Genomic DNA, 25835 nt, shown 5'->3' on the forward strand with positions numbered 1-25835 from the left:
CCCAGCCATTTTGTTAAAAGTTTCTGACCAGTCGACTCATCAGTTTACGAGTTGACCCATATGTCATGAGTCGACTCATCTCAGTTACGAGTCGACTAATAACTGATTTTGGGGTTTGTTCAGCGTTCGGGCGAGTCGACTCATTATAGTCATGAGTCGACTCATCAACGGTTTCTGTTCACACGAATTCCTGTTGGTTTTGGGCTTGGTTATTTACCAGATTACCATCCACGTTTGTACACCTATATAAAGGATTATTTTAGGGTTTCTAAGTAATGAGAGGGAATTAAGAGAGATTCTAATAATTGTATTAGGGTTTAGAAAGGATTGAGAGGTTGTTCTCGATTCTAGTGAGATTATGAGGGAGAGATTTGTAATAATTGATTCTTCATAATCTGGAGAAGGTATTTTCCTTCGCCATACTGAATTATTCTTGTGTTTTAGTTATCTTCTTCTCAACCCACCTTTTGGTAATTCCGCGACCAAAGGGTGCTCGCACGGCGACTCGTATCACTTCTTGAAAAACAACTGCCTATTTATAGGCGAAGGAGCACTGAACCGCCAAAGGGCATAGAGAACAAAGCAACACAATCAATTGCTTTCGTAATTAACACCGACAAGGACGTGGCTCGAAGCGACGCATTAAGTACCAAAGACTTAATCGTGACGAAACGAAGCGACGGATCCATGTGGATCAACAGTCGGGGAACTATAAAAAGTTCCCATGTTGTTCAATGAGATTTATTCTCATTCCTAAATCAAAATGACGAAGGTCACTATTTCAATTAAAACTTGAATGTCGAGAGTCAACCGAAATTAGTTTAAACCTCGTCTTCGATGAAGTTCGTTTCTCTAATTGGGCTCAAATGCTGAGACTCGATAGAAATTGGATTTGAACCTCGTCTAACAACGAAGGTCGTTCCTTTAATTGAACTTAAATACTGAGACTCAATTGAGATTGGATTTGAACCTCGTCTAATAACGAAGGTCATTCCTCTAATTGAACTCAAATGATGAGACTCAATTGAAATTGGATTTGAACCTCGTCTAACGATGAAGGTCACCCCTTTAATTAAGCTTAAATGCTAAGGCTCGATTAAGATTGGATTCAAACCTCATCTAATAATGAAGGTCATTCCTCTAATTGAGCTTAAATGCTGAGACTCGATTAAAATTGGATTTGAACCTCGTCTAACGACGAAGTTCATTCCTTTAATTGGGCTCAAATGTTGGGACTCAATTGTTTGAACCTCGTTTCACAACTTTGTACTAATGAAGTTTGTAAGGTTTGAACCTCGCTATGTGAGATTTGAAATACAAGGTGGAGTTTGAATCCAACCTCGTATCAGAATAGTAAGACTTGTATTTCAAGTCTTAAATCTCAAGGCAATGAAGTTCATAAACTTCAATATCAGACTAATATAGGAGACTCATGTATGTTAGGGCATAAAGTAGAGCTAGTGGACAAAGACATCAAAGGTTCTCTTTATAAAAAAAAACTACAAAAGTCTGATTACAAAAAAATGGAGCTAATAGATCCGACGGTCTGACGAATCTCTTCAGCAAGCTTGGCCAAAGATTCTTGATGCTCTGCCTCAATGTCAGCTAAGGCACGTCTACGTAGTTCCTCATCGGAATAGGCGCTCATATCATTAACAAATTTTTCTAGCTATTCTATTCGATTGAGTTCTGTTTGGAGCAAAGATTGATGCTGCATCTGTTTAGAGGCCAATGTCTGCCTCATATTTATATTGCTCTTTCTTCAGCTAAAGGGTAAAGAGGTTGAGATCGATGATTATGCCATTGATTGAAAAGGTCCTCAACCTTGGTTAGGTGCAACCAGTACGGTAACACCATGAGGTTGGAGGTCAAAATTCTTCATTAAGTCCAAGAAAGGTACCAACACCTCCTTGACTCCTGCAAAGTCCCCTCCACGATCTAAGACTTGAGCGGGAGATTCTCTCAAAATGCTGAGAAAATTCTCTAATATTTTCGATATGACAGAATTTCTCGCCAAGATGGTAGGAGAAGAGGGTGTACTTCTAGAAGACACTGTTTCATGATGAGCGCTAGAAGAAACCGTAGCTTCTGTAAAAACTGGTGGCACAGTGTACACGGTATAAGTGGCGATGGTTGCAGCAACCATTGCAGTAGTAGGAGTGACAGCGACTGTAGTACTTGATGTGACACAAATTGCAGTTGTGATAATAGAGCTGGTAGACACAACACCTGTGTTCATGGTGGCTTCAGCTTCAGCCATGGTGGTTAGAGCAAATTCTTTTCCCTCAGCTTCATCAGGATTAACAGTCAAAGTATCAACTCGGCCTATTTCCATAACTGAACTTAGAGGAATCCTACTTTTAGTATGGTCACCAGAAGCTGATCCTGCCTCAGTATCCACATCAGTAAAGGCAGTGGAGTCTGTGGAAACAACTAAACATAGCGAATAGAGTCGTTAGTACCTTAAAAATCCAGAAAGATAAATGGCTATATGTCTATCTTACCAGGATCAACAAGAGCGTTTTTGACGTTGGTGCTTGGTGCCGAACGCAATCCAGTATGGAGTCAGGCTAAAGGAACTTCATCCTCAAGTTTCAACTCTGAGTGACTCCACCAAAGGGTTTTGGGCGGAGAAATATTACGCCTTGGTCTTTTGGTGATGTGTTTAGACTTGCACATATGCTCGAGTTCTTTAGAATTTTCCCCCACTTGTCTCGGGGCCTCAACTTCTGTAGTTCATCCTGAATAAGAAGTATCAGAGGAAAACAAGTCAAAATTAAGACAAGTCAATGTTGGCATACCAGTGATCCCTTTATCGAGGGATGGTTCTTCAAGAACCTGGGATTGCTGATGAGAGCCTTTGACAGTAGATTCAATGGGTAGAGAAAATCTCTTAGAAGCATCATGTGGAGGAGGCTCACAAGGTTCGTCAGTAGGGGCGAAATCCTCAAACCCACCACGATCTGCTCCATCTCTAAGAGCATCTCCTATATCGGAAGTAGCAGGCATGTAGCTCCCGTATTCATCAACATGAGGAGATCTATGAGCCATATCCTCATTCAGGACCGCGTCTATCTCCTCCCGAGTTTCATAAGGACTAGAGGGACGAGATTCTTCTACCTCGGCACTTTCCTCGGCATACAAGAGCTCCTTGAGTCCTGGTATACAACTTTGTCTAGAAGCATTTCAAGATTTATACTGACGCCGAATATATCGCAGTCCTAAAGAATTAACATTAAAGTTTGGGATCATCGCGTTTTCCATACAATGCCACTTGCAATAAGCAAGCGTGGTCCGAGGCTGTGGATTCTGTTGTGGAAGTAGGAAACGAGCACCCGTACCTCTGACAATAGTCTAATACCAAGCTCTGGCCCCAATAATCAAGCTACAACCCTCAGATTTTAGTTGAGTGTTGGGATTACCAACATACAACTAAGCGTAACCGAATTGGCGAGCAAAGTAACAGGGCAAGTAATGCTCTAATACACACACCGGGCCAAAATGAAAAATATGATACCTGGGACGAATGGTCATAAACCACATGAAGCAGCCAAGTGATAGGGTAGTGTAACCCTGACCATTTGATGCATCCACGATGGCCTGTCCATAGCTGGTTCCAGAAAACTGAGGAAAACATCGATTGAATTCCCATCTCTTATGGTCGTGGAGAATGCGCCTTACCAAGGCCATGTAATGGTACTCCGAATCTGAGTTCTCCAATCTTTGAATGAAAGGATTAACCTGACACTCCATACGAGCAGAAGGCGTGCTTATAAGGGTTAGACAATACAGAATGACCCATGCCATGAAATAAGTGTAGGGCAGCCCTACCTTTAGATTCTCGTTGCCACGACAAAATTGATAACATAAACTCCGCAATCCGTAGTGAATACGAGCAATCGTGGTAGGAAGAAGGGCATAGGAGCGGCCGTGCGCTAAACATACGGCTGGGAACACCACTTCCATTGGTAGCAGGTCAAAGTTTCTAGAAATAACAACGACCTGATGAAGCCATAACATGAGATATCCCGCCAGTAAAGCCTTGGAAGAAATTGGCTCCCTACCTTGAAAGAAATAACTCTTAAATGTGGTACCGATAGAGTAACCTTGTTCATTCAATTCTGATATGCGATGCATGGGTGGATGAGCAAGTAGCCATCGTGATAATTCATTTGCATCACAAGGACCCAATGACACCACTGGATCATTCTTGTGCTCCAAATTCTTGAAGAGATAACGTGCCCAGATGTTATGGCTGAGGAGCTTTTCACCCGTCTTATTGAGCCGTCCTTCCACATTCATGCAAATGTGATAATGACACATTACCTCCGAAAAGGTCTCTACTACATGGGGGTGTTCTTTTTCTAGAGCAATTAATTCCCGTTGGTCTGTGATGTATTCCTCATATGTATAATTCCCATTTGATAACCCGGAGACTTCCTCTATCTCATGAAGAGCAATCTCTATTTCTCCGTCGGGAGTAAAGAAAGTACGGGTTGTAGGATTATATAACTCCAAAATACCAAAGAATTGGCGAGAGTTATTGATTAATCCGAATTGTGTCGCCCTGATGGGTGCATAAAGACCAAACCTTTGCAGGTCTTCCTGATTCTCCTGCAAGATGTATTCGATCATGCGAGGCTACCATTACGTAGGACTCCAATGAGACCAGTCAGGAGTTCTAAAATCTTTAGTAGGGAATTAACCCGTTCATCTAAAGAATACACGGCCAAAAGTGTTAGCTTCTTCAACAGTATCACCAACATGAATCTCTTTTTGAAAGATCCTGGGTACAATCTGGTGATGTAACGGCTACCGCTATTTATCTTAGCACCGCTCCGAGAAAAGTAACCGTATATAACCCCATCTTGTGTTGGGGTTAAGCCCCAGTCCATTTTCCTTGGAGCCGAGATGATGTTTAAAGCGGTAAGAGAAACGTCACGCTCCATTCGAGGCAAGAACAAGTTTCGCCCATTCATAGTTCTGAGCCATTCATAAGTCCCGATATCCAACAAGTCGGGATCCTATGAAGTATCTCCAAATAAGAGAACAAGCTTCACAATATGTTCATGATTAATAGACTCTAGGGGAGCATCAGTGATCATACGCCTAAATGTGGAAATTGAAGGTTCAGAAAGAAGATCCACTTCCTCCTATTCTCCAAACAAAGGAATACTCTCAAGGGTTGAGTAATGAGGATGAGTTACAGCCACCTGAGTACCATCCGCTCCTAGATCACTACATTGGGAAAGTGGAACAGAGGGATATACAACTATACAAAAAGACAAACAAGGTTATTCACAAGCTGTAGTCACGACCAAATGACACGAAGGTTATTCCAGCAATGAACTTTGAAATTTGTTCAAATGATGAACCTCGTGCTAAAACAAAATGTCAAACTTTATTGGCTGAGCAAACTTCATTCACTTGACGAACCTTGACAGGGAAAATGAGGTTTATCAGTCTAACAAAGCTCGTTGGTGAAGACGAGGTTCGCAGTCCATCATATAAACGAATTTCATTTAACAATTCTAGAGGACGATCCTCATCAAAATAGCCAACGCTGTTGGACATGTGAGACTTAACTAGCAGATAAGACTCCTCAAAGGACGAGACAGGTCATGGAGACAAGCCTCGTCGATGACGAGCCTCATCAAATCAAAAAGACGTCATTTTTATGATGAGTTTGAGAGAAACTGTTTATCTTTCTCAAGAAACCCAAGTCTAAAATAGACAGGGTTGATATCTTTCAGAATACAAACCGTGCATTTAGATCCATTACCTGAGAAAGCAGGTAGAACATTAGGTTCGTGTGAAGAACCGACAGCCTTCTTGCCTTTGCCCTTGCTTCGGTCTACAGCGATCTTGGGGGCCATTGATTTTGTTTGAAGAAGTTTGCGAAGAAGAAAAGATTAAAACTTTGGAAGAGGAGGAGTTCAGATAGTCCAAATGACGAAGAGAAGAAACGACTTCTCATATGACGATGCCCTATATATAGGGGCGGGAAAAGGTCGAATCAAGGGTCGTGATCTTTCAGTTGAGATTGTTTGATGAAATCTTTCCCCAATAAGATCTACGGACGAGATTCACGGTGATCTCTAAGCGCCAGTTGGCAATCAATTGTTGGGTCTAGAAAAGGTGCATAACAACATTGCGGATGAAACTACAAGCTGTCAGATGACTGTTATCCTGACAAAGCTCGTATAGAGGGACGAACTCTAGAATGAACTTAGGGGTAATATCCATGTTGAACCTCGTAGTAATGATGAAGGTCATGACGGAACTAGGTTCATCAGATAAACTCTGCAAGTTCAAGGCGCCTATAGGTGTTCAAAGTGTTTCAGACTACATACAACCCAATTCAAATCTGAAAAATTTGAAGGGGGTTTTGTAGGCATTCAAAAATGCTGAGCTTCAAAATATGAAGAGGATTATAAAAAATGAACCTCATCCCAATCCGAGATGAGGCTCGTTATTCAGTGAAGATCTACTTCAGGAACGTGAGTCGCCATGCAGCGAAGCTCAACATCAAAAGACAAATTTCATCATTGAACGAAACTAATCTTAAGGTTCAAAGATCGTCATTGGATACGAGGTTCGAAGCTCACTAGTCGATACGGAGTTTGGAGCTCGTCATTAGACACGAGGTTCGAAGCTCATCACCAGACGTAAAGCTTATTAGTGAAGATGAGGCTCGTCAATAGGAAATTTACTAGACTTGCTATGTAATTAGACTCAGCTATCGAAGACGAAGTTTGTTAGTGAAGACGAAGTTCATCAGATGAAGTCAATGAAGACAAAATTCGTCAGAAGAAGCTTGTTTACTGTAAAGTTTGCTTTGTAAGACGAACCTCGCTACATATCGAGGCTCGTCTTACTTGAGGAACCCTGTTTCAATTAAAGATGAGGTTCGTCATCCATATGAGATCTAGCAGTAACGGCCCCGAAGACTTAGTCAGCTACGTGGACTAATCTTCAGGAGCATATTACGGCGTGCGGCGTGCGCTGATTTGGAGGAGGCAGAGGGGGGACACCCACACCCATCACCGTCGCCGAGGCCAAGGTATAACATCTCAGTGATCTCTTTTGCTCTTCTTCAAGCTTCCTTCAATTCGAATATATTTTATTTTTATTTTTATCATGATGCTGGTAATGGATCTCGAAACCATGAATCCAACTCTTTTAATCAGAACAAAGATCCCAATGCGAACGATTCCTCTATGGATTTGATTATTTTCGTTTTTGTTGTGGATTTTTTTGATTGAAACTAGCTAATCATAATTGCCTCAAAAGTCTACAACGTGGTTTCCACTTTCCCCTATGGATAATGGGAGTCAGCAACAACAAGAAGATGATATAGGGAAGGTATGCTATGAAGTGCTTGATGAAAGTTTTATTCTTTCCTTGTGTTGAAGTTGTCGAATATGGTTTGTTGCGTTCGTTTGCTTCTGCCTAATTCACTGTACAAAGCTGTCATGAGGATTACTTTGTTGAACTATTTGCTCAGTTGAAACTTGGTTATCTATTAAACTTTCATCGTGTGCCAAAACATGTGGTGTAGTTAATTCACTACCTAATTCTCAGTTGAACTATTTTTGCTTTAAATTATGGTAATTATATCCATAGTTAGATGCTTTGTTTATATTTTATTTTCTTATCTTTAAGATTCTGTTTAGAAGATTCAGACTAGCAAATTGGTTAATTTTTTTGAAGTCATGCAAACCTATCATATCCTTTGTTAGTTCAATTTGGTTCAACCATGATTTTTTACCCGACGGAACTCCATGCCAGTGTGTTAGTTCAATGCATGCTTTGTTAGTTCAATTTGGTTCAGTTATGATTTAGTTCAGTTTGCTTTCAGTGTATGATATGTGTTTTTGTTGTTGTGTGCATATCTCACTTTTGTTCTTCAATTTGAATGATTATAATGCTTACGTACATGTTTACAATAGTTTGATTTATGCATATTAGTGTGCTAAAAAGTTAAAAACCCTAATTTAGTTGAATTGTTGAAATAATCTGCAGGCTTCTCAAGAGGAGAATCCTAATGTAAATGCAAGTCAAGTTGATTCTAATCAATCTACACAAGGCTCTCAGACTTTGACTAAAAGAAAAGCAATAAAATGAAGATCGGAGGTATGGGATCATTTTACTAAGTTTAAAGATAAAAATGATGACCCAAAAGCAAAATGCAAGTATTGTGAAAAAGTGTATTTTGCACATTGTAAAAAAAATGGTACTACAGCTCTTTGCAATCATATGGAGTCTTGCAAAAAGCATCCACATAATCTCGACACTCGATAGAAGTTATTAAATTTATAGGCAAATCGTGATTCACAAAGTGGATCTAGTACGAAAACGGGAACCCTTGGTAGTTGGAGTTATGATGAAGGAGCCATAAGAAAAGCACTCAATTATTTTATCATTTTAGACGAGCTTCCATTCAAGTTAGTAGAGGGTTTATGGTTTAAAAATTCCATGTCAACCGCTTGCCCTAGATTTCATATTCCTTTTCGTTGGACAATCCAAAGAGATTGTTATGAAATTTACCTTGAAGAAAAAAAAATTGAAGAATTTATTGAAAGCTACATGTCAGAGGGTGTGTCTAACAACTGATACTTGGACTTCCATTCAAAATATTAATTATATGTGTTTAACGGCACACTGGATTGTTAATGATTGGAAATTAAACAAAAGAATAATAAACTTTTGTCCTATTTCAGGTCATAAAGGAGATGATCTTGGGAAGGTGGCCGAGAAGTGTTTACTAGATTGGGAAATTAAGAATGTTTTTACCATCACAGTTGATAATGCTAGTTCAAATGATATCATGATTACATACTTAAAAAAGAGGTTCAACAATTAGGGAGGCACAATGTTGGGTGGAAAATATCTTCATATGAGATACATTGCTCATATTGTTAATCTTATTGTTAGTGATGGGCTCAAAGGTTTGGGGGATTCCATTGCCCGTGTTCGTTCGGCGGTGAGATATATGAGGCAATCTCCATCTAGATTAGCTAAATTCAAAACTTGCATTGAACTAGAAAAAATTGAATTTGGTTCATCTTTATGTTTGGATGTATGCACTAGATGGAATTCCACTTATTTGATGTTGAACATTGCTCAAAAATATGAAAAAGCTTTTGAAAGATATGGTGAGGAGGATCCCTTCTTTAGATTTGAACTAAGTAATGGAAATGGAGCTCATGGAATGCCATTGGAGGATGATTGGGTTAATGTGAGAAGGTTATGCATTTTGCTTGAAAAATTTTACAAGCTAACATTACTTGTTTCAGGTTCCTCATATGTGACAAGTAAATTTTTTCTTTAAGAAATTAGTAATGTTGCTTGTGATTTGCAAAAATGGAGATTGTCTGATGATGCATCATATGCTAGAATTGCTAATAGAATGATAGATAAATATGAGAAGTATTGGGGAAGTTGGGAGAAGACGAACATGTTGATTTACATTGCGGCGCTTCTAGATCCACGAAATAAAGAAGATTTTGTGACTTTTATTCTTGAGCTTACATACGATGAGAAAGAAAGTATTGATAAGTTAAAATTCATCAAAGATGCCGTATTTGCATTATTCAATGACTACAAGATTAAATATGGAACTGAAATAAATGCAAGTGAGCAATCAATTGGTGCTTAATCTAATAATATTGATAGTGATGATGTTAATCAAATAACCGATGTAAGAAGTCAGTTTAAAAGGTTGAAAGCCGCAAAAGGAAGTGTTGAAGCAAAATCAGAGTTGGAAAAATTTCTAAGCGAGGATGTTGAAGCCGATCAAAGTAACTTTGATATTTTAGCTTATTGGAAAGTTAATAGTGCAAGGTTCCCAATTCTCTCTCGGATGGTTTATGATGTATTGGCTATTCCAATCTCTATAGTTACTTCTGAGTCTACATTTAGTACAGGTGGCCGAGTACTTGATCCATTTAGGAGCTCATTGACTCCGAGAATGGTACAAAGCCTAGTATACACTTTTGATTGGCTTCAAAACTTGTTGGCTACGCCGGGTTCAAGCAAAATTTGCTTTGAAGAAGATTTGGATGCTCTTGAGAAGTTAGACATAGGTATTTATCATTTATGTTTTTGTATGTTAAATGATTTGATTTTTTATTAACTATTTATTTGTTTATCTTTCAGATTTGGGCAAACTTTTAATTGAACCAACAATCATGAATTTGTAAGATCTTTCATAGAAGAACAGGGGTAAGAATTCTTGCTTATCATAATTGTTGCTTATAACTTTACTCTTCATCCCTAGTTGTTCTTATAACCATGTATTGTTGCTTATCATAATTTTTTTGGGGGTTAACTGCAGAACATCTATTGACCAAGGGATTGCTTACTGCAGGATCTCGGCTCGTTGTAGACATGTTTTATTGTTAGCAGCCCTTTCATGTTAGCTGATGTGTTTTTTTTGTTAGCTGATGAGTTCCTAGTACATGCTGTCTCAGTGTCTTGGGATAAAATGTTCCTATGCATTTTCATGTTAGTGATGTCTTTTGTGATTTGTCTCTTCTATTTACAGTTTTCATGTTAGTGATGTAACTGATGTTATCATGTTAGTGATGTCTTCTATGATACGTCTTGGGATAAAATGATACTATGTAAACTTTAACTCTACTTCCCACTTGGTTCTATATTCAATACGGCTTATTTCATGATGTTATATAAACAAAGGCAACCTAGCTTTCTGATTGCTTTCAATAAATCAATGTTGACAACTTGCTGCTGTGTTTATTTGCTTGGATGCCTGGATATAAACTCTTGGGGAAAATTATATTTATGCCTTTGATTTGTTATACTTGATGAAGTTAGAACCGAACAAACCAAACCGAACCACACCGAACCAATTTGTAACGGTTTGGTTCGGTTTTGAATTGTAGGTGATTCGGTTTAGTTGTTCAAAGTTTGGTGAAAACCGACCCGAACCAAACCATACTCACCCCTAGCGTGCACTGATTTGAAGGAGACAGTGACGCCCCTCTACTCATGATCTTAGCATGACGGTTACATACTTAAACCCTATAAATAGCCACAGAGGGCTATGGAGAAAAAGGTTGGAGATTTTCGACTTGGACTTGAAGAAGCATCAGAAATCAAAGTTTCTACGTGTAGACCGGGAGTTCGAACCTCAGTTCTAGCCTGCTAACGAACGTTAGAAACTTCAGCAATCTTGTTCTGATCGTTAACGGGAGGTAATCTCGACTCAAGCATCGAAGGAAGCATCCTTTCGCCACCAAGAGCCCACGTTAAACAAAGAGGAGCTGAATTAATCTTCTCTTCATCTGTAATCGAGAGAGAGAGAGAATGAGTGATTGTAAGGGTTTTGTACCAAGCGATCGAACCCAATTTTTTTAAAACAAGAGAATCAATCCCAGTTAAAATTTTGACCCTACAGTCTTCATATGCCCTCACCGAATATGCTTTCAAAACTGTTGCTTCCCTTGCAAAATCACCCATTAATGTAGCCTTGACATAAATCCAAAATTGCTTTTGAAGCAACCTTCCGGTATGAGCTTTTCTCTAATTTTAATAGATGTGTCTAACGCATTGTCTGTGTTTTACTTGTGGCCACACTTCATGTAGGGCAGGTACTAATCCCTAAATAATGCATAAACATATATTAATTGGTTATGATAATAAATATTGGGCTGAATTGAACACAAATAAAAAAATATGAAAGTACCCTAGAGGGGGGGGTGAATATGGTAATTGCTAATCTAATCCGATTTTGATGCCAAATTAAAACTTATAAATGCAATATCATAGCAAAATGATATACAATAAGATATGCAAGGATAAGCAAGAGACAATAGGCGATATAAACAACAAGCATAATATATAAAGAGAAATAATGCACCAAAGAAACAATCGTAAACACACGACATTATCACGGAGTTCGGTTAACCCTCGATCTACGTCTCCACTCCTCACCTCGAGGAGCTAAATGTTGGACTTCATGTGTCGCCTTCCTCAAGTGTTTAGAATTACAACCTCTCCTTAGTATTTACAACCAACTCACTCCTCTTGAAATTAACCTCGGTCTCTCTCCCAACCACATCTCTAAGTGTCATTATGTATTAACTCTAATCATTTCCTAAAATCTTAAGAGAAAACATTATACATGTAGTCAAATAAAGAGCTATTAAAATTAATCTTTCTAGTCACTATTAAAATGATATGACATCAAAACATGTTAGCATAAAAGATCATGGTCTATGATCATAGTCTATGTCTGAAGATGTAACTACATAGGGTTAGAATTTTTCCTTAATATCTGAACATCTCAAACTAATGTGGAACTAAAATACTACAACTATATCTTTACATGTATGTATATGCACATGCATGAATGAAATTTCTAATAGTTACATGCAAAGCATTCAAGAGAACCTTGTAATATGATTTCATATCTTAAAGTATATTTCATACTTCATATGCATAAATTTTAAATTCTCGTATTATAAGAGGTTGCAAATTTGTTGCCTACAAAGAAGACTTTCCAAATTTAAATTGGTTGCCTACAAAAGTGACCTTCTAAATTTAAATTTATGCATATGAATTATTCTCATGATTCCGGTCCTCTTATTCATGCTTTAATATAAAATGTTTCATATGGAATTATAACAATTATCAAATAAATACAATCATATAAGCATATGACGTATAAGCCCTATTTATATGGAAAACCCATATCGAATGATTTGTAATAAATTAATAATATTACATATGATTGTAAAACAAAAGCTATAAATGAAAAAGTTTTTTGTCAATACCACTAGACCAGAAACTTAACTAGATCAGCTCCTAACCAAAAACTGTTGTGAGCGGCCGAACGAACACAAACACCGAGAGGAAAGCCAAAACAATCCAAAATAATGACACCAACTCAAACACAAAAGTTTAACATGGTTTGGCAATTGCCTACGTCCACGAGGCAAAAAGGAATGAGTTTTCACTATAGAGAAAGAGAGTACAAATTAGATTACAAGATCACTCAACTAACCTCTCAAACAAATCTCTCAAATTTCTCAAACTAAACCCTCAAACAAATTGCTTAGAAAGATATCTCTTTTCTATGCTCAAAATCACCTTCAAGCTACCCAATCAATCGATAGAAAACCCTAAAAAATATGGCTCTATTTATAACAAAATACAATCCCAAATAGATTAGGATTCTAAAAACGAGTCTGTCACACCCTGGTGTGACACACATCACACCCATGGCAAATAAGGCAGAGTCTGCCACACTCTATCATCTGGGTGTGGTAGAGTCTGTTTTGCTTATTTTTTTATGTTTTTCTCAATTCTTTTCCTCAATTCCTTCGCCGTTTTCATAATTCTCCACCTCGGCGAAGTTTTTCCAAAACCAAGCCGACACCAACCAAATCAAACGTCTCACTTATTGTATCTAGTATGAAGTGGAACAAAACCACGATAACATACTCAATTCATAACAAGTTAAGACCGAAATGAGAATGCAAACACTCTCCAAATGTTGGTATCAACTCACCAAACCGGCTGCATCAAATTGACTGCCTACGTACCCCCTCTCCCAAGGGATCAACCCGCTCGTAGTTTATCAAACGGCCTCCAAAGACCCTCAATCAAATAGAAAAGTTTACAACTCTTCACCAACATCACCAACGGATCTGCAACTGATAACGCTCCCAATGGACCCAAAGTGAAACAAATCATACACCTCCACCTAAGGTGAACCAATAGCCGTATCCAAATCATATCCACCAGCTGCATTCAAATCAACCAACTCATCATCTGTACCCAAATCTAAATAATCCCCTAACTGTGTCACCTCAGCTGGAATCCTAAACGATGTAGAATGATCTGGAGTATGTGGAGTAATCTTCACCTAATGTGGAGTAGCATCACTCTCCACCTGCTACGATACATCTAAGGTCTGTCCAAAACTCTCCACCTGCTGAAAGTCAATTAGCTCCCTCATCGAAGCCTCAAGCGAAGTGATACTACCAGACCAAACATCCAATGGAGTTTTATCTCCAATCGCAACAGTAGACAACCTATGACCAAGATGACCCAAATATGTCAAAGCCTAAACATCAGATTAATACTCGACATTAAATGTCGGTCCTCCTCCAGCAAAGAACAGCTCACTAAATCTACCATTTCATCTTGTTGACCCAAGATTTTCTTTCCACCAAAGTGTCTTAAAATGCCATGAGCTCAGCTCGAATGCAAAAACAGGTCCCTCTTGTACCTCCCATCAAAATCAGAATGAAGTACCTTCACCTTTCTACCAATCTCACACTTCTTTAATCTATTGGAGACAACTAGGACTTTATCCAAAGGGAATTTGGTTGCAATCAAAACACGCCTAGAACAGTCACCAATAAAGGAAACCAAACATCTGTTACCTCCCAATGATGCCTCATTGGAAGCCCCCCAAACATCAGTGTGAACTCTATTGGTCTTTTTATTTTGATGATGTTTAACAAATAATTTACCATTAATATTGTTTGTCTAGTATTTGTGTTTTCTTATTTATTATAGACAAACAACGTGTCGGAGGATGGATGGAATCGAACATCAATAATCGTATCCAATGGAGGTTGGCGGAATATCGATATGAAGCCAATGTAATTAAAGTTGAAGATCTAAGTTCAAGCTTCATCCACAAGTTTACCAAGATGAGCTTAATTAAAGATCAAGATAGCTTGGGTAAATTAGTTTAGGGTTTATACTTGTGTGTTAATACTTTAAGCTCTATATCACACATACACAAAATTTTTGATTTTGAGTAATTTTGATAAAATATTAATTTATTAGTTTTTGGACTTAACAACCATTATATATATATATTATTAAGTCTATAAAATTATTTCATAAGGTTTCAAAATATTGTTTAACTCAATAGTCAAAAATCAAGAAGTTTATGTACACATGTATTTACAAGTTTTGTAAAATACATGAGTTTTCACAAATGGAAAATTAATTTGAGAAATTATTTTTCTAAATTGTTCAATTTCATGTTTATAAATATTTTCTAAAGTTTTATCAATTTTGGAATTAATTTGTCATGTTTAATTGAATTTACAAAATCAAGTTTTAAATAAGTTCATGTTCGTGCACATGTCCGTGCATGTTTTTACAAAACAGATGAGTTTTCACAATTGGGAAAAGAAATTTGAAAAATTTTCTTCATTTATATGTTTATCTTCATATATATAAATATTTTCCTAAGTTTTACTAATTTTGGAGTTGATTTGTTATTTTCAATTGAATTTACAAAAATACGTTTTTAGCAGTTTTTTAGAAACTATATATATGTGTTCAAATAATTATTTCCCACAAATAAAAAGTTATATTTCAGAAATTATTTCTTTAACATGTTCATATATATGTTTTTAAACCTATCTCAAAATTTCATGATTTTTGGAGTTAATTTACTATTTTTAGCTGATTTTACAAAGCCAGATACGCAGATTTCCAGATTTCAGAAACTGTCTGTTTTTATGGTCGACCACTACAGTCGACCGTGTTATAGTGCGGTTGACCATTACGATTGACCATATGTAGTTTAGAGAGCAGTTTTGTAGTTTTACTTCTCACGGTCGACCGCCAATATTACCGTTGCACAGTAACGGTAACTTGCTGAATTTTACCTTTTAGTGGTTTTTTGGGGTTGTTTTCTTCTACCCTATATATACCCCATTGCATTTATCATTTCATACACCATGAGAGTATTTTAAACAAGTTTAAGAAAGTTTTAACAAGGGTTTAAGTTTTGATTTAAGTTTGTTTAAAAAGCTTTTAAGCAATTAATAGTTTGATTTTGTGAAATCAATTTCACAAGAGCTTGAGGAGATCATCTATTGGTGTTTGAGCATCCAACTATTCTCCTCTATCTCTTGATCCATTGAGAAGTTTTCTAAACTCTATTCCTAGCCTTTTTTATATATTTGTTTATCATTGTTATTAAACTAGAATTATATTGAGTTTAGTTTTGATTTATATCTCTTTGTTCACACACAACCCTTGAGCTTATTGTATTTACATTCATAGTATATTTGGGTTGTAGGGTTGTGACATAGAGTGCGAGCTTAATGAGCTCTCATTTATTGTAGAGAACAAATCATTTGTTGTATTGTGAGCCTATTTGTGAAGATCACTTTATAATACACTTGTACACCGAGAGGAGTGTGTGGTGAGAGACGGGATCATCCCAAGAGGAGTGAGGTAGGTGGTAATACGTAGAGGTAGGTTGTAATTTCTAACACTTAAGGGAGACACGGGCTAGAGACCAACACTTGAGAGGGTGTAAAGTGTGATTGCAAGAGTGTGTTATTGTGAGGTGTAAATGTTGTTCGGGTTAGCGTAGAAAACCCGATTGTGATAGTGGAGATCTCCTCGAGGTGAGGAGCGGAGACGTAGGTCAAGTGGTTGACTGAACTCCGTGAACATATCATGTGTTTGAGTTTGCATTGGCGCACTTACTCCTGTGTTTATATTTCTTATCGACATTGTCCATTGCTCATTATTTATATCATCTACTATCTTATTTATTTTGTTTACCCTTGTGTATATCACTTATCCTAGCTCACATATCTTGTTGTATTTCATACTTGCTAGGATAACTTATTAATTAGTTTTAATTAGCATAAAATTAGATTAGATTAGCATAAGACCCTAATCACTCCCCTCTAGGGTCTAACAATTGGTATCAGAGCTTGGTGCTCTTTGATTTAAGGTCTAATCGCCTTGAGTTAAAGATCCAAGTTATAATTTTATGCTAATCTAGTTTGATTGCATTTGTCTTGCTTGCATATATACATTATGGGTATACACAGTGCATCTAGTTTAGGTTATGCCATCAATATTGCTCCTAGATTAGATAATTTTCCCTATACCCAATGGTGTGTTAGATTTAAACTTTTTGTTCAATCTAGACACTTTGATTTATAGGAAATTATAGATGATGCTTATATTGTGCCCACTTCGGAGAAATCCAAATGGAATAAAAATGATCATCGTATGTTTACAATGAACAAGATTTTGTTAGAATATTTACTAAATACTTTTGATTCTTCTATGTCTAACAAGTTTGTTCGTTTTGATAGTGCTTACACCTTATGAAAATTTATTGAAGCACATCAAGAGGACTTGGAGGCGACCCGACAAGCTTTGGAGGATCCTGCTTCAAGTTCATATGGAGCATCATGCACACGGACACTAGGCGATAGCCCTAGTGAGGTTTGCGAGTTCAAATCAATTAATAATTTATCTAGTGATGAACTTGCTTGTGCAAGTAAAAAATTATTACATGCCTATAACAAATTGCATAAAGATTTTATTGACTTACAAAACAAGCATGTAGAATTAAAATCCGATCATGAGGAGCTAGTATCAAAATTGGATGTCATTACAAAATAAAATACCATGCTTAAAGAAAACAATGACATGTTAATTTTGGAAAATAAAAAATTGACCTCATCCATTTCTAGCTTAACTCATGAAAGAGATAATGTCATGTTAGAAGTAGAGAACATAAAAAATAATACTGCTTCTTTTATAAATGACTATTTATGTTCCACTTCTAATAAAAATACATATTGCCTAATGATGATTTGAATCTTGTGAATAAATGCATTTCATCTTTAAATTCAACTTTAAAAAAACATGCATTGATAACCATAAAGAACTTATGGACAAGTGTGCTAAATGTAGTGCTACAAAATCACCTATACACTACGCACACTTGTATAGCAAAGTTTACAAATGCACAATTTGCGGTCGTAAAGGCCACATTGCTAAATTTTGCTACGATGGACACAAATCTTCTAAGACTAATGATTCTTGTGCATCTCATAAGGCTTCATCATCACACACACATGTACATACACATACTTATAAAGTTCATCATAAGCATGCTTATGTGTTTAAATGTGATTATTGTGGTCGTTTTGGTCATTTGGCCAAATATTGTTTTGATTTAAAAAGAAAATCTAGTTTGCCAAATATTTCTAGTAGACCACATATTTTTAAGTGTGATGTTTGTGGTAGGTTTGGACACTTAGCAAAATTTTGCTTTGATTTACAAAATATTTCAAAATCGCAAGTTGTTCCAAAGGAACTACCTTTGTTTAATGATGTTTCACATTTGCAAAGAGCTATAAATAAATTTTCTATGTTTACAAATGATTTTCATGCACCACCACTTGGTCAACAAAATCAAATGGCCTCTTTCATTGCACTTATTGTAATCGGAAAGATCATTTAGATAATTTTTGTTTTGACTGTGTTCGTGCACTAAATACGCCCAAAAGGGTTCATAACCATAGGGTTTTGAGCTTAAAAGATAGGGGTTATGTCCCTAAATCTTTTGGTATCAAGAATTTTTGGGTACCAAAACAAATTTAATTTTTAAACCAAGAATTTTAGTGTTTTTCATAATACTATTCCATATGGGACTATTTATGAAGGCAAAATTGTCTTTTCTGCAACAAAATATCCAACAAAAACTCTATTTTCTTTCTTAACTATCTTCATTTAAACTAATTAATCATAATGAAATCAATTATTTTATTTTTCCTCTACATAACATTCCTTTCATCTCTATACAATAAATTAAAACATCCATTCCCCAATACATCACATATCAAGCCAATATCCTATAGGTAATACATTCAAATCTCAATCCAACACTTGCTCATTGATTTTCTTTCTTTCATGCAAGCTCTCTTTGTTGATGTCATCGGGCATGACCAGTTTAGCCATTGCCGCCATCCTTCAAGCGGTATGTGAGGTTAATGCCTTGCCACCATCCTCCAAGCCGTGTGTGAGATCGATGCCTCCTCCATGCTCGTCAATGTCCACACCAATCTGCACAACTCATCAGTTTATATGCTTTTTATTGTAAATATAGAATATCGTTAGATCCTGTTTGGTAACCAGTATTTCATTTCAAATACTGTATTTGGCCTAATTCTATTGTTTGGATCCAAAAGAATTTGAATACTAGATATTGATCCAAATCTATTAATATTTAAAATCTATACAAAGCCTATAATTCTAAATTCCAATAGATGGGTTGTCATTTGCAATTCCATCTCTCTCCGCTTCTGCTCTCGCGATCTCCCCCTCCCCGCTCTCGCAATCTCTCTCCCTCCCCGCAGAAGTGATCTCTCTCCCTCCCCACTTCCGTTCTCACGATCTCTCTCCCTCCCTACTTCTACTCTCAACCGGCAGTGGCGATGACGACGATGATGAGGAGATCCAGTTTCAACACCGGCGGTGCCGACGATAACAATGACAATGAGGAGGAGATCCTGTTTCACATGCAAGCCCTAATTTTACATCCGGCGACGACGGCGATCATCGAAAACGGTGAGAACTTCTCGATCCCAGTCTTCTCTACTTCCACCGAAACCCTAACCCTAGATAGAAATTGAGATTTTGGGATTCAAGCTTAAATTGAGATTTTGGGATTCAAGCTTTGACCTCTCTTTCTCTTCTTCTATATGCTTACGTTGGTTAATTTCTTTTTCTTGGATCTAGTAATGAATTTCATTTTTTGGGTTAATTTTCGGTTTGGTTTGAATTTTCTGGGGATGCAGAATACTCATTTGAGTCCATATTTATCACCTTTAGGAGAAACATGGGGAACATACGTAAAATTACATTAATTTTTGTGGCACTTTGCATTATATAAACTACATCTGTTCTTCTTAATACTTATGCATGTTAAACCTTTCTGATGTGATCTTATGCACTATACCTTTATTCAAAATTGCATATTAATCGGCTGCACTGAACAAAAGTGTCATTGAGTGCTAAAACTTTAGGATTGGTTATATTCTTTGATATTTTAGGAATATACATCTGAATGCGGACTCCAAGTTCTTTTGTACCAAATCATTCATTCTCAGTATTGTTTATACTTCAACATGTCCAGTTATTTGCTCTTACTCTACTATGTATTATATTTGTAATTAGTTTCTCCATTTTTTTAGCTTTTGCACTAGTGTGAGTGAAGTATATACTATGCATGTGCCTCTAAATGTAATATGTAACGACAGGGAAAGTCTTATATTTTGAGTGTAGTTGGAACTAAATATGATTGTTCGATGTTAGCTTTATTAAGATTACTATTTGATTTTTGATGTTTTCATATGAGAACTTGGATTTGATGATACAAGTCTAAGTTATATGAGTTTTACATAAATTAAACCTCTGTCTTTGCACCTGATTTACTTTTTTGCAAGATAGTCAATATATGTTTGCATATGTGTTTGAATTTGAGTTATAGAATCCTTACTTTTTGTTTCATATTATTATCTTTAGTGTTTGATAATTACATTTAGTAATTCTAAATTTTTTATTCTTTTCCTTTACATTTACTCCATGTTACATGGTCTGATTCTATCTCTTAGATAAGTATAGTTTTACACATTAAATTTTGATGATGAAATAGTTTAGGAGAAAATGTCAGACCAACAAAGTTTACATGGTCAAAGGAAACGTGCAAGAGAAGAAGTAGGTGAAGATGATGGGGAAAAAGCTAGTTATCATAATTGTGACTTTCATAATAATGGTAGTTGGAGCATACCGTCATAGAAGAAGGTCTAGCATCAAGGAGATAACATGGAGTGAAGATGTACGTGCTCATAAGAGAGCCCTCTAGATGGACACATTAATGAATGATACAATATGTCGGGAGCAACTATGTCTTAATAGGCGTTGTTTTGAGAAGTTGTGTGTCATTTTACAATCTAAAGGGGGATGGTGATTTCTAGGAATGTCACGGTAAGAGAAGCTGTGTCATTTTTCATACATGTAATTTCTCATAACTTGAAGAATCGAACTGTTGGAGCAATATTTTTTCGTTCAGGAGAAACTATAAACGGACAATTTCATACGGTGCTACGAGCAGTTATGAATATTGGAAAGTATTATGTCAAACAAGCAGAATCCACAACTAGTTATGCGGGAGATGACAAATGGAAAGGGTTTGAGGTAATAATAATTTGTTTTTTGGATATATAGATTCGTTCGTGCAAATATATAATCTATATGATGTTATGGGGTTGATTGTTAGGGTGTACTTGGAGCACTTGATGAGGCACACATTCAAATAACAGTCCCTCTTGAGGATCGACCTAGATATCGAGATAGAAAGGGTGATATCATCACAAATGTCCTTGCCGTGTGCAATCCTAATCTCCAATTTACTTATGTTTTACCTGGTTGGGAAGGATCCGCATCTGACCCTCGCATCCTTCGTGATGTTTTGCAGAGGCCTAATGGTTTAAAAGTACCAACAAGTAAGACATTAGCTTGGTGTTTATAGACTTTCCTTTTTTTTTAAACTAGTTTTTTCATGTTTAAGCTAAAATGTTTATCTTTATGTTGTAGATAAGTATTATCGTGTGGATTTGGCGTTCACCAATAGTCGGGGTTTCTTAGCTCCGTACAGAGGCACTCGGTACCATTTGAAGTTATGGCGAGGAAATACTCTAACAAATTATAAAGAGCTCTTCAATCTGCGACATTCATCTGCTCAAAATACTATTGAAAGAGCATTTGGAGTGTTGAAGAAATGATGAATCATTCTTAGAACAACAAGCTTCTTTGATAAAAAGACTCAACTTAGGATTATAAATGCTTGTTTTGTTCTTCACAATTTCGTAAGAGATGAAAATGTGAAAGAGAATGATTTGTTGCATGAGGTGGGCGAGGAGCTTGAAAATACAGACACATTTGATAGCGACAATGAGGTTGATGTTGATTACATTACAAGTGCTCGAGCAACGGATGAATGGAGTTTGTTCAGAGATAATATTGCCTTGGAGATGTTCAATGAATATCAAGCTCGGAGAGCTCATGCATAATAATGATTTAATATTATGAAATTGTTATCTATGAAATTCAATTTTTTCTTTATATCTTGTTTCTTTGATGAAAGTATGCATCATCCGTGTGTGTGTTCAATATTACAAAGTTTGCTTGTGTGCTATTTATTTGTTATAATATCTTCTTTTTGGTTTGTTTAATGAAGTTTCTCTGATTTTAGAGTTTTTCTACTAATATGATTTCCTTCTTTTTAAGGTAATGATTAGAAAAGGTAAAGATATTTTGCCTCCTATACAAGGAGATAGGAAAAGGAGATATCTTATTTGGAATCCACAAATGGACATGATACTAACGACTGTGTTTTACAATTAACTAGACCAAGGCAATAAAGGTGAGGGGGATTGGAAGCCTCAAGCTTATCAAGTTGTTGTTGATGAGTTAAAATCCAAATTGGATTTGTCTATCACGGTGGATCACATCCGAAACAGGGTAAAACTTTGGAAGAAACACTATGCCATCATCACTGAAATACAGACAAAAACCAAGTTCAGATGACGATGACAAGAAAATGGTGGTAATTACCATTGAGGACTTGGTAGATTGGACCAAGTATTGTGAGTTATGTTGAATATCTACAACACATGTTCATAAATCTTTGTCTTAGTATGTATTTGTTTGATTTTGTCCAAATCTTCGGTGCGGGTAGGAAATTTGATGCTGTCACCTGGGTAACCTGTGACCTATGAACAAAACTTGGACATCATTCCAGGTTGAAAATAGATAACAAACTCACCTAAATTTTCTTTTTAAGAACAAACTTACCTGGGTAACTTGTGATCTAAATTTACTATGCATTACTTGGCTCCATGAGGTTTCTGTGTGAAAGAGAATGAATGGGTGATTTTAGATAAAATTTTCTTTTTAAGAACAATGTAGGGACCTGTAATCTCAACACAATTTTTATATATCCAGTGAACAAACAATCAGGACTTCTGTGGTTTCAGGTTGGCCATGTTTACTATAGGAATTTGTATGAAATTTTTAAGGTTTTATGTTATATAAACAGTTCATTTCCAATTTTCCTGTTGCGTTGTATGAGTGGAACTGTGTTAGAAAGTTACAGTTGAATTTCTGTTTCAAAAAAACACTCAAGAATTTGATTGAGGTGCAAACATGACATTGAGTGAGTCCTAAAGAGCCACTTAATATCCGAAACATAAAAGAGCTATTGAAACTATTACCACGCAAACTGCAACAAACAAGAACATGTATTCTTCTAACTTGCATAACCTTGAGGATTGCGTGAGTCCTAAAGAGATGAAAATGAGAAAGGCTTAGAGGCCTGACTAAATTCCCCGAAACAGCTTAACAATGTAGGAATTTATATACAAAATTGAAACATGGTTTGCCAATTATTACTATGTGCAAGGTTATGCAAATTGCCTTTTTCTATGAGAATCATAAGAGCAGTTCTTACAGTTGGACGTAAACTTTGTATGAAGTCGTATCACATGACAAATATATAGGAAAGTGATGCCGACCCTTGTAGCTGGTATTTTCCTTTATCTGCAGACATTTCTATTCAGAAACATATAAGTTGTATTAATATGTGCTCTCTCTCTCTCTCTCTCTCTCTCTCATGTCTACTCCAACATATATGTACTCAGCTTATTATATGCCCTCTCTCTCTCTCTCTCATGTCTACTCCGAAATATATGGTGTTGTGTTACTAGATTGTCTCACTATGTTTTTGTATGTTCTCATGCTTGCATAGGTAAATTCAGATGCCAATGCATATCAAAACAAAGCTATTGAGAATTGGGAAGATATATGTGTGTTAGTGGGCACCGATAGAGCAACTGCCGAGGGTGCAGAGCAAATTGATAATTCTATTGCAACTATGGATATGGAAGGTGCGAATGAAGGGGAGAGCTTTAGCGGAGAGGTTTCAAAATCTTCAACTTCTAAATCCAATAAGAAGCTCAAGGGAGACCCTTTAGCAAATGCAGTAAGTGATGTTGGTGAGATGCTAAAGGAGTATCTAGTGAGTACGAACCCACCAAAAGCTGATTGCGAGGAGATTTATGCCGAGATATCTAAAGTAAGGGGGTATTCCTCCACATAAAATTTTAAGGGCGGTTAAGAGATTCATTGATGGTTCTGCACATGATTTCCGAATGTTGAAGTTACTTCCAGACAATCAAAAGTTAGATTGGATTATGCTATGTCTTGAAAACTCAGACTAAGATAAAAAATAACTCATTAACTTTTGCATCTATTTTGCATCTTCTTATGTGTGCATCTATGTAGTTCACTTGCAGCAGTTTCCTATATTCTCGTTTGTCTCTTAGTGTATATCAAACCTTTCAGTTGTTTAAAAGCATTTTTTAAAGGAAAGCAAGGAATACACTTGCACTTTTTAACATTCATGTCTATTTTAAATTGTAAAATACATTGTGAAAAGCCTTAAATGCTTCCATATATAGAATGCGTATAGCTTTGCCGTTTTTATTTATGTAATTCATTTCCAACTTCCTTTTTACACATTTCTGTTCATGTACTTATATCTTTGTGTGAATTGCATACGTACCCCTCCATTATTTGAAAAAAAATGAATAAAACAATATTAATGGAGCAGATCATGCTAACTTAGGTTGTGAAATTTGAAGGCAGGCTACTATCAATTTGTACATCTTAGTGCATATATAACTTCAATTTATCCACGTTTTTATGTAATTACTTGCTGAGACGTTGCATTAAGATGAATACCTTGAGGATAATTTTATGACTTAGTTATAAACTGCAGACGTCAGGTAAAGCATGTTTTTATTGTGTAATTTTATCATTAAGTTGCTCCTCATTAAATGTAAAATTATAGTAGGGTATATGATGAAAAAACATAAAACAATAGGATCGTACAGGAGTGGCGACATGAAATCTGTGAGTATCCAGAATGAGGGGTATATGCAGCAATAGTCCCATATTCTATCTACAATTTTCATTTTTAAGTCTTGGGGTTTTATATGATAATAGATGATTTCCATGGTTATTTTTCTTTTGTTTTCTTGAGATTCCTTTATAGTATCACACTTTAAAATGGAGCTCATTTGGTGTTCTTATTGTTTCAGTGATTTAAGACCTCGCAAAGCAGGACCTCTTAAACTGGGGAGAGAAAGCTACAATAAGAAATATAAAGCAAAAGTATACAAGCATTAGAAAGAAACTCTTTTTTGAATCAGATGTAAAAGTTTTAAAGAAACTAGAGCGAGAGCAATTTAAAAATGATACTGTATAATGGGGAAATATTAACTAAAATTGTAGCTCGAACATATTTTGGATCTCTAGTTTGTAAATATTAACTAAAATTGTAGCTCGAACATATTTTGGATCTCTAGTTTGTTGAATTGTTATATGCAATATTTGAAGTTTCTACTTTATTTATTCGAACATATTTTGGATCTCTAGTTTGTTGAATTGTTATATGCAATATTTGAAGTTTCTACTTTATTTACTGTTTTGGTTAGTGGTGGACAAGTTTACAAAGTTTTATTGATGAATGATTTCGGCTATTTTTATGGTGATTATTAGGTGAACTATTGACATCACTGCATTTGAGGTTTTAAAGTAGGGCTGTCCATCCGGCCCGACCCGGCCTGAAAAACCGGGCCCGGGCCGCGCAAAACCGAAACCCGGACCCAGGGCCGGTTGGCCCGAGCCGGGTCCGGGCCTAAGCGGGCCGACCCGGTTTTTTGTTTTTTTTGTTTTTCTATTTTTTAAAAATCCCCATAAATCATAAAATATACATAAAAATTACAGAAAATGACATAGTTTTTTTAATAACTTAAAATAACATAAATTACAAGTATAAAAAATTATAAAAATAAAAGATGATAAAAATAAATTCTTTATTAATAATCAATAAATCCTTTACAAGTATAAATTTATTTCGGAATTCGTTGCATCACAATAGATGAGTACATCCC

General features: G+C 36.2%; 1 protein-coding gene across 1 annotated transcript; it reads left to right on the top strand.

Moving 5' to 3' along the window:
* Positions 5114-10205, top strand: LOC109847334 (zinc finger BED domain-containing protein RICESLEEPER 2-like). The gene is made up of 6 exons (XM_020416570.1): positions 5114-5293; positions 8867-9000; positions 9094-9249; positions 9343-9638; positions 9741-10088; positions 10162-10205. Exons 1-6 carry the CDS (start codon positions 5114-5116, stop codon positions 10203-10205), a joined length of 1158 nt encoding a protein of 385 aa, XP_020272159.1.

Source organism: Asparagus officinalis, chromosome 7 (assembly GCF_001876935.1).
Source record: "Asparagus officinalis chromosome 7, Aspof.V1, whole genome shotgun sequence".
Classification (NCBI taxonomy): domain Eukaryota; kingdom Viridiplantae; phylum Streptophyta; class Magnoliopsida; order Asparagales; family Asparagaceae; genus Asparagus; species Asparagus officinalis.